The sequence below is a fragment of the Myodes glareolus genome, chromosome 12 (assembly GCF_982192425.1).
Source record: "Myodes glareolus chromosome 12, mMyoGla1.1, whole genome shotgun sequence".
In the NCBI taxonomy this organism is placed as follows: Eukaryota; Metazoa; Chordata; class Mammalia; order Rodentia; family Cricetidae; genus Myodes; species Myodes glareolus.
Window position 1 is genome coordinate 25,958,834 of NC_142037.1, and position 13,722 is coordinate 25,972,555.

Genomic DNA, 13,722 nt, shown 5'->3' on the forward strand with positions numbered 1-13,722 from the left:
GCCAGGCAGTGGTGGTGGTGCACACCTTTAATCCCAGTACTTGGGAGGCAGAGACAGGCGGGATCTCTATGAGTTCGAGGCCAGCCTGGTCTACAGAGTGAGTTCCAGGACAGACTCCAAAGCTACACAGAGAAACCCTGTCTTGAAAAAACCCAACAAAACAAAACAGACAGAGATATCAGAATGTACTCTGTCACGGTGTCACAGTTCTGGAAGCAGAAATGGGAGGTCCATGTGTCAGCAAGATTGAGACTAAGTCCCTGAAGGGAGATCCTTTCTTCCATTTCCAGCTTCTAACAGCTCCTGGCGTCCCTTGGTTTGAAACACATCACTTCAGGGGCTCTGGCTATAGTTCCACATAAGGTTCCCTTCGTAACTGCACATGTCCGATTTTTCCTCTTCTAAAGAGGACATCAGTCGTACTGATTCAGGCCCATCCCAACCTGATTACCTCTGTAAAGATTCTCTGTAACATGAGGGGTCGGCTTGTTGGAATATCTGCCCCGCCCAGTACCCCACAACCGGCAAGCCCCAAAGAAAATCACACACAGGACTCCATAAGATTATAAACTGATTGGCCCTTAGCTCTGGCTACTTATTAGCTCTTATAACATATATTACCCCATTTTCCTTATCTATGTTAGCCATATGGCTCAGTACCTTTTCTAGCTCAGCAGCTCACATGTTGCTTCTTTGGTGGTCTGGCCTGGACTGCGGAGGAAGCTTCCTGCTTCCCAGAATTCTTCTGTTCTTATTGCATCACCTCTACTTCCTGTCTGGTTTTCCCACCTATACTTCCTGCTGGGTCAATCAGCATTTATTTAAAATATGATTGACAGAATACAGACAATTCTCCTGCACCAATTCTACCCAAATAAGAGCCGATTGGCAGATACCAAAAATTAGCACTTTAATGTGTCTCATAAGGAGACACAGTAGTCTGTCTGCCCTCTGAACTTGCCTCCAAGTTTATGTCCTTCCTATCACGTATGCCCAAAATGTCATCATTTAAGCCATTTAAACCAACAACAGGAGAGACCTATTGTGTGATATATCCTGGGGCAGAATCCAGCCAGATGGAAATCATCAGTCTGACAAGTTATTTGCTTCCAAAGTACAGCGGTGGGATAGGCATAAGATGCCCACTAAAGGGAGGAAGGGAAAAGCAAAAGGGGCTCACAAGTTCCAAGGGATTCCGAAACCCAGCAGAGAAAATATTAGTGTCTGAAATAATCAATCTTGCCGCAACACTTCCGTTCTCTATGTGATCTTACTGCAGGGCTCTTTGGGAATGTTTTAGGTAGACTCTCTCCCTGCCCACCTGGGTACCTGACAGTGATAGTGAATTGTCCACATGTATCCACAACTCATGTGCACATTGGAACACACGTACTTCTCGTGCTGGTTTCCAAACCCTGGCTGTGACGGTTAGCTGTCAAGGCCAACTTGACTGAATTTAGAAGCTCCCTGGAGGCACACCTCTGGTCACGACTGTGAAGGCTTTTCCAGAAAGGTTTAATTGGAGAGAAACGACCTGCCTTGAAGAGGGTGATACCATTCCATGTGCTGGGATCCCAGCCAGAAGAGAAAGGAATGAAGGAAGTGGTAAGCTGAGTGCCGGCACTCCTTTTCTCTGCTTCCCATCTCCCCCATTGTGGGGAAAATCATGACGTCACCACTGTTAGCTACTCTTGCTTCCACTCTGTGTGTGTGTGTGTGTGAATTGTGAACTTCTGATCCTCCTAATTCTACCTCCCACAGACTGGGATACCCATAATCCTTTATCTCTTTTGTAATTTATATATTTTTATTTTATGTGCATTGGTGTTTTGCCCGCATGTATCTCTGTATGCGGGTATCAGATCTTGGAGTTACAGATAGCTGTGAGTGGCCATGTGGGTGTTAGGAATCGAACCCAGGTCCTCTGAAAGAGCTGTCAGTGCTCTCAATCTCCAAGGCATCTCTCTAGTCCCATAATCCCTTTCCCATCCACTGGCTCCCCACTTCTACCCACAGCAATCTCTCATGGAAAAATCAAGTTCCTGATAACAAAATCCTTCCTTCTGGGCGTGGTGGCTCCTGTCTGGAATCCCAGCTCTCAGGATGACGAGGCGGGGTTACAGCCAGTTTGAAGTCAGACTGGGTTACATGGTGGTTACATGGTTACAAAGTGAGACCCTGTCTACAAACCAATCAAACACAGAATCTTCAAACTTTTCATTTCTTCCCTACCACAGTCTATAAAGCAGACATGACCGCCACCCCATATGACGCCTTCTACAGGAGAGACGACTGCACCTGGGAAAGAAAAACTCTGGTTCTGGCAGAGTCCAGTACCCTGACTCACAGTGGTGAGCCTGACCCCCTCCGGAAAAGGCTAGCGCTCTCAAAAGACTTCCTCGAGCCTTCCAACGTCCTTACATCCATCAGTCCTTCTTTCCCAGCGAGTGCTCACAATTTCCTACTGCCTTCTCTCTCAGCCTCCGACCTCTCATTTCTGCAGTCCGATAGATATTATTTGGGGAGTCCTATCTGTACTAATTTAGATTTTAGGCTATTATAGTGAAAGACTATAGACTATATGTAGACTATTATCTAACTATAACGATAGTTAGATAGACTCCCCGGTAGGCAGATAGGGAGAGGGGCCATGGCTGTTTAATGATGGTGGTGAATCTCCAAGATGGCCAGCTTCTTCCCCAATCTTCAGCTTTTATCTCCCACCATCAGGGCCCCTCCTGATGGACAGGCTCAACCAAGTCGAGACTGGGTCAGGACATGTCACACTCTGGTTCTAGGCCAACCAAGCACCCCAGCTGTCTTTAAACTGACCAACCTTAAATCAGAAGGAAAACCCTTCAGAGGCTTTAAACTCCCGCAGGCCTTGAGAAGAGACTGGATTTTCGCTTTCCAAGACCGAGCAGAGGGTCTTTATCTCTGTGTGCCTGTGGCCTGTGTGTTGTCTCACCTCCGGTAAACACCTCTCATCAACCGCTATTCTGTCTGCGGTGCTTGCGATTTCTCTGCTGCTCCATGTTCCCCTTCGTATGTTTCCTGCCTTTTAATTTTTCCGACTGGCAAAGACAACGAACCCGCCCAAGACCCTATAAACTGTATCATTTCAAGGCCCCTAGAAGGTATCAATGGTTTCAAAGATCAAAACAGGTGAAGATTCTCTATAGTTAATTCACATGGTTACACACAACCTTAGCTGATAAGCGTGTGCGCAAATGTAGGTGTGACTTCACTCTCTTTTGGAGCAGACAAGTTCCTTGGATTCCGACTGCATGTGGGATCTGGATCCTTCCACGCGCTGCCACTGGGTCTCCTCTGAGAAGGCTAAAAGAAGTCACATGCATTCCTGGAACCGGTAAGACTTCCAATTCCCGACTAGACTTTTCTCCCCGCGCTCCAGTAATACGGAGGGCAAGGCAAACTCAGGATGTTCCTTCCTCCAGACACACGATGGCGCTACGAAACTCCGGGTGCTCAGGCGGTGCCGGGGCGACGCTCTTGCTTGAGAGTGAACGCGCTCTCGTCCCGGCGCCGACAGGGCTGCGCGAGCGTCACGTGCCGCGGCGTGGGCTGCTGCCTTGGAAACGCAGGCGCGCGCTTCCTGAACCGGGGCTTAGCCGGGACCCGGGAGGGTGCTGCTGGTGGCCGGCATGCTGCGGTACGGCCGCAGACTGTGCGGCCTGGGAGCCGGAGCGGCTCTGCGGGGACCTACGGGCCGAGGAGGCCTGCTCGGCGGAGGTCGCGCCCGGGAAGTCAGCACAAGCTGGTCCCCGGTGGGCGCCGCCTTCAATGTCAAGCCCCAGGGTCGCCTGTGGGATCTGCTGGGAGAGCGCCGGGTGAGCGTGCCGTGGGTCTGCGCAGCGCGGGCTCCGCCTCTTGCCGGGATAAGTACGCTCTCGGGTTGCTGTCCCGCTGGCTTCCCACTCACTCAGCCCTCCCCCTGCTCAAGGTCGCTTTCCTTCTTCTTCTGACTTTAGAGTTCACACTTGTCTTTGGATTTGTAACAACACTCTTCCATCGAAAACTCCATCACACCTTAATTGTCCACTTCAGGCTGCTTTGAAATAACTTGTTGAACCAGGCATGGTGGCTCCTGCTTGTAAGGCTCTCTTGATGGGTAAAGGCGAAAGGGTTCAAAGGGCAGTCCTTTCGGCTCCAAACCGAGTTTGAGATGAGCCTGAGTTACCTAAGAACCTGTGTTAAAAAAGATAGATGATTACTCCTCCACTGACTTGCTAAACACAGAAAAGTTTTCTAGGAAATCCCGAACTCCCTAATTTGATCCATCCTCCTTCATTTAAGTAGTATGACCATTAAGTCTAAGGTAATTATGTTCTCAATGCCTCTTAAACCGCTTAGATTAAAAAGAAATAGGAGTCATCCTAGGCAGGAAAATTATTCCACTTTTTAAAAGTGTCTTTCCAATAACTAAATGCCACTCATCCGCATTCTCCCATGTGGATATTTTATCTCCCGAGGAAATGCACTTGATGAGTGCTGAGAAGTTCACAAGTGGTTTAAATTGTTGCAGCAGATTACTGGACACCAAAGATTCATTGCACAAGGAAGATATGAACAAGGAACCTTATTTTCAACTTCTGTGTAATTTTACAAAGCTGTACAGTGTGCTGATGTAAGCCTTTTTCAGTTCAAGAGAATAAATGTTTACAAATGTAAAAAAAAGAAAAGAGAAAAGAAAGCAAGCACACCTTTAATCCCCGTGCTAGGGAGGCAGAGACAGGCGGACCTCTGTGAGTTCAAGGCCAGCCTGATCTACCAGAGTTCCAGGACAGCAAGGACTGTTACACAGAGAAACTCTGTCTGGCTGAGGAGGTTGGGGAAGGAAAGCAACAAAAGAACTATGGAAGACTTCGTCCTGTGCCTTAAGTTGATTGCTTAACCAGACAGAATTGCCTGGCTATTTCCACCCTGCCTGTGGTGGTGTTGGATACTTGATAATGAATGAGGGAAAGGCAGGGAAGATTGAGAGTGGATTATCAATGGATCCCATTATTTTGTATTTGCAGATTTTGTCCTAAAGGTTAAGGGTTATTTTTGCCTTTTAGCTTCTCACTGTGGGGCAGCTTTCTGAAGACAAGTCTGCGATATAGTTGTATTACATTTCGTGGTGTGAGCATCTCTTTTTAGCTTTGTCTATTTGAAAGTTCTTTCTATATAAAATGCTGGTACTAATGGAGTCGGTGGTAGATCTGCCTCTTAGTGCTGAGTCAAAAGATGTGAAAGGTAAGCTTGGTTTGGAGCAAATGAGATATAACTGATTTCAGCTACATTTTAAAAAAAATCAGTGTGTGTGTGTGTGTGTGTACGTGTGTGTGAATGTGAATGTGTGCAAGCGTGGCCGGGTGCAGGCCAGAGGGCAATTTTTAGGTGTCTGTTGCCTTTTACTTTGTAGAGTCAGGGTCTCTCCTGTTTTTGCTAGTAGACTGTGTATTCCAGGTTATCTTGCCCTCTTTTGTCTGGTCCGTGGCTTCTGGGTTATTTTCTTGTTAATATTTTGGAGTAGGAGTGCTGGAATTATAGTTTCATGCCACAAAATTCAGCTTTAAAGTTACTTATTTATTTTATATGTGCTTTGCCCAAATGTATGTAAATGTACCACTTGTGTGCAGTGCCACCTGTGTGCACATGGAGGCAGAAGAAGGGTGTCAGATCCCCTGCAGCTGAAGTTGGAGACAGGTAGCTGCCACGTGGGTGCTGGGAATAGAACCCAGGTCCTCTGCAAGAGCAGCCAGTGCTCTTAACCACCAAGCCATCTCTCCAGCCCTTCCTCCCCAATTGTTTTTTAGTTACATTTTTTGCTTGTGTATAGAGGTGAAGTGCCTGTATGTGTGTGGAGTTCAGGGACAACTTTCAGAAGTGGGTTCTCTGCTTCCACCATACAGGTTCCAGGCTTGGAGGCAAAGCATTTTTATTCATTGAGCCGTCTAGATGGCCTCCGAAGCACTTTCTTACATTGGTTTTGGGGATTGGACTGAGGTCCTCAGTTTGTGAATTGAGTGCTGTTACCCTCTGAATCAACCTTCCCAGCCCTCTGGGCATTTTATTTCTTAATATTTTTTTAATGCATAGACTTTAGGTACAGTAGGTTTTCAAGTTGGAGAATTTTTTAAAAAGTATTTTTATTACATCTGTTCCCCACCCTCTGTGTGTGTGTTCATGTGTATGTGTATGTACACGAGTATGCATATGCAGATCATAGGACTTCCAGGGGTAGGCTCTTCCCTTGTAGCATGTGAAATTACGTCATTAACCTTGGCCATCATGCTTGGTGACAACCGCCTTTATCCACTGAACCATTGGTTTGTTTGTTTTTCGAGGTTGGGGTCTTGCTTGTATATCCCTGTCTGGCCTGGAATTTGTTAAGTGCCAGAATCCAGTTGTGTCATTATACCCCAAATGTTTTCTCTTAAAGCATATTTCTGGGTGGATGTGGTAGCATCCACATATATCTTAGCATTTTGGATGCTTGGACAAGAGGAACTAGGGTTCCAGGCTGCTGTCCCAGGAAACAAGAGGAACTGTAAACATATATCCGTATCTGTAAAAGGAGAATGTCCTCCTGACGAGAGAACCTGTGTAAAGTACGGGCACGTTCTGGATTAGGTCGTGTTAAATGTCGGCTCCCTGCTTTCCTGGAGGGCTCGAGGGCGCATGCCTGAACTGCCTTGTAAAGGTTTATTTAAATGGTCGTTTTCGTTAGGTTAGAGATTTTTTTCCTTTGTTAAAATACTGGCATGCCTTAGTTTCAGCCAGTGACTGGGTTTGGTATGTGACATTCACCTGTGAGTTGGCTGTCCTCTGTTTTTTAGTAGTGGACGTGTGTGGAGACTCTGCTCTATGAGAGGCACGGTCCTTGGCCTTCACACATGCTTACTGCTAGTAGTTTCCATGCTGTCGGATGGGTACGCCAGCCTCCGTATACCCTGTGGGAAATCTGAAGCTTGGCAGGAATGATCATGTGACCTATGATCATGTGACCAATCATAAGCTGATTATGGTTATCATTAACATCTGTTTTGTGCTGTCTGCATGCTGGGCGTTGGTGTAAGTTTGGTTAAACCTTTGAATCTTCATGTAGTCCCAGCCATCTTCTCAGGGAGCCACGGCTCTCACAGCTGGGCCTGTACCACGTGTCCTCCCAGCCATTTTCTCACGGAGCCACGGCTCTGAGAGTTTGACCTATGCTATTTGCTTCTTTTTGAAAAGGAAGGAAGGGGTGAAGAAAACATAAAATTTGAGAACAATTTCAGTATAGACTTGTGTGGTGTAACAGGAAGAGCGCCACTGCTCCCAGGAGCGCAGGCGCGGATAGTCTAGATACAGCAACTGAAGTCAGGGCTTCCTACAAAAGTTGTTCTAGGGAAAACAAAACTGTAGCTCTGGCTAGAAACTGGAAATGTTGTTTTGGATTTTTAGGGTCTGTTTGGAGTTCCTGAGCTCAGCACCCCTGAAGGATTCCACGTTGCTCAGAAGGAGGCCTTGAGGAAGGCGGATTGGCTGGTGGAGCGAGCATGTACCACACCTTCAGGACCACAGACGGTCCTCATCTTTGATGAGCTCTCGGATTGCCTGTGCAGAGTGGCCGACTTGGTGAGGCTTAGAAGCACAAGCAAGGGTGTGTGTGCGTGCAGGCACATGCGTGCCCCAGATGCATGTGTGTGTGTGTGTGTGAGTGCAGGCACATGTGTGCCTCTGATGTATGTGTGTGCGTGAGTGCAGGCACATGTGTACCACTGATGATGTGTGTGTGTGTGTGTGTGTGTGTGAGTGCGTGAGTGAGTGTGTGTGTATGAGTGCAGGCACATATGTGCCACTGATAGCATGTGTGAAAGACAGAGGGAAAACTCTCACAAGTCTGCCCTTTTCTGCCACCTTATAGGTAGAATCCATGACTGAAACCTAGGTCACCAGTCCTGCAAGCCTACCTTCTGCTTGCTGAGCCATCTTGCCAAAAAAGGGCCCAAACCTGATTACCTGTAGCAGTGAAGGTGATTTGTGGCATGCAGAGTCCAAATTAGTGATGGTTCAGAATCTGATGTAGTTCTGACCTATGTAAAATTTTCCTCACTATTCATTCAGTGTTGAGGTTGCTGAATACAAAGCACTGCTCTAGTCACCAGGACGAGTTAAAAAACATCAGCTTTGCCCGAGTTAGGTGATGTTCTAGTGTTCATTGTTTTTTAGAAGAGTTAGGCAGTGCCTCAGTGGTAGCCTCATCTGGATTAACTGCTTTAATCCATCCACCTTTAGCAGCCACTAATCTCTACCCCTCCCCCACCCCCAGTCCCATGTTTGTTTGTGTTGATGGGGTCTCACTGTGTAGCTTAGGCTGCCCTAGACCTCACTATGTGATTCAAGCTGGCCGTAACTCGTTCAGTGCCCTAGCGTCCCAAGTGTTGGGGACTGTCGTGCCTGGCACAGTCCGTGATGCACTTTGACGGTCACTCTCAGTTCTGTCTCTCCTAGAACGTGTAGGGCCAGATACGCATTTGCCACCAGCCTCTCCCATTTGGACGAATACACCCTCGTTCTTGTTCCTTTCCCTGTATAGAACATTTCTTTCCCTTCACACTCTTGAGTTGAACAGTACCACATTTCAGATGCTAATACATTCCCTTTGGTCTTCCTAGATTTTAAAGGAAAATGGCTAAACTTTTGTGGTTTTGCCGAGGTGTGATATTTTGGGCCCTGACTTTCACTGTGCAGTTCATGGGGCCTGCTTCCTCAGTGGTGGAGACATAGACATGCCCTGCCCAGAGGTCCTATGCCTTACCATCTTCCTGTGTTGTTAGTGGACATCTTAAAGGCGGATCTGTGCAGTGGGCGTGTCTCTGTCATTAGTGGACGTCTTAAAGGCAGATCTGTGCAGTGGGCGTGCCTCACAGTCCACAGTCCAGTCTGACAGTGCTCTAGTTCTGGAGACCACCAGTCTTAGTCTGCATCCTGATTAAGTGGTACTCTAGAATTTTCTCCTACAATTTTTTTTTTGTTTTGCTCTTCATGTCTTATGTTTTGAGCTTTAAAACTACTTATAAAGTATAACAGTGTCTCATTTAAAAACTGTTTTTTTAGCCAGGTGCAGTGTTACATGCTCGAATGCCGGTCCTTGGGAACCCGAGGCAGGCAGATCATGAGCCTGAGGTCAGCATGGGCCTCATAGTGAAATACTGCCTCACAACGACAGCAAACTGTAAGAGAAACCAAACAAATTACAGTGTAATTTATTTGTATAATTTTTGGATAAATAATTCAAAAAAATGTCTTTTCTTTTTTAATTTTTAAGATGTTTTCTGCCTGTTTGATTTGTACCATTGTAAGACAAGAATTTCATAAACTGCCAGGAAATGGACATTTTGTTCTTTCTTTTTCCCATGTGATTTTTATGAACTAGGACTGTTGTCTTTGTTATCTCTACACATAAGCTTTTAGCTAATGGGGCTGCATTGCTGGTGCAGTCAGCAAGGGTAAAATGTTTTGTCCCACTAGCGTGAGGACCCAACTTACTCCCCAGCACCATGTAAGGAGCCAGTGTGGTGATGCATACCTGTAGCCCCAGCACTGGGGAGGTAGAGACAGGAAGATTGCTCCGGGCTCAGTGAGAGACACTATCTCTAATGTGAGGTAGAGAAGAAATTGAGGAAGAGATCTGGTATCACACGCATGTGCGCGCGCGCGCGCACACACACACACAGACATGCTAATGTTTTGACTTTTCATATTGTGTAGCATGTAGAAAGGCAATTTGTAAAATAAGTCGTATATGTTACCCAGCTCATTTTTTGAATGCCTTAGTAGTGATATTATGATGACCTAATGTACCAGATGTTCCAAACTAGGGATTTACATGTTTTTGCACTGAATGTTATTTGATAATAAAATTAGGAAATTTTACCTTGTAACGGTTTTTGCTTTGGCTTTTTAAGACAAAGTCTCTCTATTTAGTACAAACTGACTTGGAACTTTCGATCCTTCTGCCATAGCGTCCTGAGTGCTGGGGTTCTGGGTATGTTCCGTCATGCCTGAGTCCCTTTCATGCTGCAGTCATACAGTCATTCTGTCACACATGGAGAATAAAGACGATGTGGAGTATCTTATAGTTCCCTGTATTTGCTTATCCACCTGTAGGTTTCTTTTTGTGGTGCACTGCAATTAGCATGATTGTTTGCTTTATGTTATTTCCTTTGTTGTTATTTTTTTTTTAATTTAAGTCCTTGGTTAATTATCCTAGTTGGCATAGCGGAAACTTTATGGTTTTTACTGTTCTAGATGAGGATCAGTAATTCATATTTCCCTCTTTTAAAAGTCCTATAAAGAGAATGTGTTCCCCCTTCCCCGCCAAACCTAGGATGTTAAATTGCTTTTTAAGTTAGGTGTCATTTTAAAAATGTACCCCAAGTGGCTTTCTAGATCTGAGTCAGCCTGGAAATGCCATACTGCAGTTTGAGTTCCAAAGCTTTAAAATGTTCAAGACCAAGGTCTGCTCATAGGAATTATAAGATAGGAAGGATTTGCAGGTTACTCATTTGAAGGTGAAAACCTTGTAAAATGAAGTTCGTGAAGGTATATGCTTGGGAATGAAACAAACTTGGTGCCAAGGAATTACAGAGTTCACAAACGTCTAGAAAGAATCTAAAGAACCTGCTTGGCTTCAGTGAGGAAATTGACGGTCTAAGCCAAGTGGCACATCCTAAATCTGGCTTTGTTTGTACCTTTGATCACAGAATCCAGTGTTCCATCAAAGTCGCTCTTGGTTTTGTCTTTCTCATTGTTAGGCAGACTTTGTGAAAATCGGACACCCTGAGCCCGCATTCAGAGAGGCTGCAGAAGAGGCCTGCAGGAGTATTGGCACCATGGTGGAAAAGTATGTTTCCTCCACCCCAGGGTGGCTGTGTGTATAGTGCTTGTCACCCCCATGGCAGGTGGGAGGGGGTGTGTGATCTGGCAGCCCAGGAGCGTTGGATGGGAGGGCTGGGTCTGGTCCCCCTTCAGCACTGCTGGGGTGTTCACCTGTTGTCACTCTCCTTTGTCTGTAATTGAATAATTGAGTCGACTCTTAGGGTTTCTGTGTGTGAAAATGGAAGGAGGTAAGTGTGAGATGCTTAAAAGGTGTCAGGCACACAGGGACATATGGTAATATCTGTCATCGTTATTGTTGATGTTAAATATGCTGGTTGGTTCTTGTCAGGACCCTCAGTTGACGGCAGATATTGCCATATGTCCCTGTGTGCTGGCACAGCCCTTCGCTGGTCCTGGGAGAGCTGGCTGTGCTGCCTACTGGCCACTACAGCGGAAGAGCTGGTCCTGCCCGTCATGGGAGAGATGGCCCCATCCCCACCACAGGTGTGGAAAAGCTGGCTTTGGTGGCATGGGCAGAAAAGAGCTGGCTCTACCCCTTGCCTGAGGGGGCAGTCCCAATGACCTGGGCTGACCAAAAAAGCTACCACCCAGACTCACACCAGGGCATCTACCCCATCTGTGACCTGCTGGAGCACATGAAGGAACTGGTCCTGCAGAACCATAGCCGCAGGGTCTCTATGACTTGGGACAATAGATATCTGAGAGGAGTTTTGGTGAGGGTCAAGTATTGATGGGTTACCAGAAGCCAGAGGCCTTGAACCAGACCAGCAGTTCATTCCAGTGAACATTTGCACGTAAGAATCGTAGACTGGATGGTGTGAGGGATATTGACCCTTCTCCAGGATCCACTATGTGGGAGTGGATTCCACTCTAGGCCAGGTCCTAAGACTGACCTTGAGGGTGCCAGGGCCTTGGGCACCTAGGAAGAGGACAGTGGTGCTACAGGTTGGACTGGCATTGGTGCATGGGTTATGGCTTTTTGCTCCTGGTTTTGGCCTAGAGCAGGCGGCTGCACTGGTTTGTTAGTGAGGAATGCACCTACGGTCTAATTCAGTCTTCACGGCAGCCCAGCATTATAGTGCCACAGTTGACCAGCTGCGTGGGACTGTGACTGCACCCCATGTCCTGAGCTGTCCTGTCCAGGGCGGGCCTGCTCCTCTTATCCACATAGGTACAGTTGGCCTGAGTTCCCGGGTGCTGAGCTGAGGTTTTAAGGAAACCTTGCTATTGGCTCAGCCTTCCTTTCTACCACACCTGCCTCTGTCCTGTCTGTCCTTCCTGCTCCAGATGCCTTCCCAGTTTAAATTTACCTTCATCTGGGTATTTCGGACCTTTGATATTTTGCTTAAGGGATTGCCTGCCCTATATTGAGCAGTTTGTAAGTATGGCTATTTTTCTTGGTTCAAAAGAAGATACAAAAAAAATTACTTCCCAGTTTTGGGGTCTGGGCATGTGTATTAACCATCTAATGCGTTTCTCTTGATGTAGAGTAAACTTTTCAAGAATGGATTAGAAAATCACATGTTTTTATTCATGGTCTATCTAGGTTGAATACGAATGTGGAATTATATCAGAGTCTGCGGAAATTACTAGATGATAAGAAACTAATGGATTCCCTTGATACAGAAACCAGGTACTCGCCATTCATTCATTTCCTTCTGACTGACTGCTGGCCAGGCTGGAGAGCCCTCTGGCCCTCTGGTTGGGATTTCAGTACCCATGTCTCCTGCGCTTTCCTGAGACTCACCGCACTACATCTTCTCTTTACACCATGTCTGTCTGGGTCACCCTCTTACCCATAGTCACCACCAGCATCTTCCTCGTTGCCTTGGTATTTGTTTCTATCCCTCTGCCTCACTGACTGAGCTCTACAAGGCTGCTTCTCAGCCTGTTTTGCTTACTGTGCGAGATGAATGGCCAGTGGTAGCCTCCTGTTAAATTGCTGATAACCACACCATCTCTATGCGTATAGTCCCATAGTGGCACCATTGGGAGGTATCAGCAATTGATTTATTTGCTGGGTGGCTCTAAAGATCCTTAAAATGATGAGCTCTGGCTCATTAGATTACAATTATTCATTATAATTAGAGGCCTGGTGCTAACTTGGTACACAGGAGTACTTGATATATGACCTTAGAACCTTATTTCTTTGCTTAAAATTTTCTACAAGGTAAATATAGGATCAGTGAGAGGCCCAGTAGGTGAAAGTATTTGCTGGTAAGGTTGAAGATCTGAGTTCAGTCCTGGGAGCCACATGGTGAAAAGACAAAACTGACCCCTGGAAGTTGTTCTCTGGCCTCCCAACTCATGCTGTAGCAGGTGTACACACACACACACACACACACACACACACACACACACACACACACGGATACACACACAGATATGCATACATTCATGAAAATAAATAAATGAAGTGTAATAATAAGGTAGGTATGGTAGGCTCATCATTTATTTGCCTATGGTATTGGTGTCATAACATAGAAATTATTTTCTTCACCTGTTTTTCCTCCTTTTGTTTATGGGACATTTCCATTCGTTGATTACCTAATTCTCCTCTTCCTGCTTCCATCTCCTCGTCTGTCCCTTTAAGTAGTTTGCCACTCCAGCTAAAGCTTTATTCCATGGAGGTTCCCTGGGGATGGAACCTCACTTTCAGTTCAGTGGATGCACCGTGGAGATGGGTGCTGGGGACTTGACCTCAGCCGCCCAAGTGTGCAGGGCCCTGGTCTTGTTCTCCCTTTGCCCCTGCAGTTCAGAGCCTTAGTAGAGCCAGCTGTGTCATCTCGGGAGGCGTGAGATCTCCTGGCCTGTGAGCTGTCCTGTCTG

General features: G+C 46.5%; 1 protein-coding gene across 1 annotated transcript in view; it reads left to right on the forward strand.

Annotated features, from left to right (window-relative positions):
- The first annotated feature begins 3,575 nt into the window (after positions 1-3,575).
- Mipep (mitochondrial intermediate peptidase) overlaps positions 3,576-13,722 on the forward strand; it is a 124,526-nt gene continuing 114,379 nt past the window's right edge. Inside the window, exons 1-4 of the mRNA XM_048447960.3 lie at positions 3,576-3,851; positions 7,453-7,626; positions 10,809-10,897; positions 12,440-12,526. Of these exons, the coding sequence (XP_048303917.3) occupies positions 3,666-3,851; positions 7,453-7,626; positions 10,809-10,897; positions 12,440-12,526 (536 nt within the window). The 5' untranslated portion in view covers positions 3,576-3,665. The remainder of the gene's footprint in view (positions 3,852-7,452; positions 7,627-10,808; positions 10,898-12,439; positions 12,527-13,722) is intronic.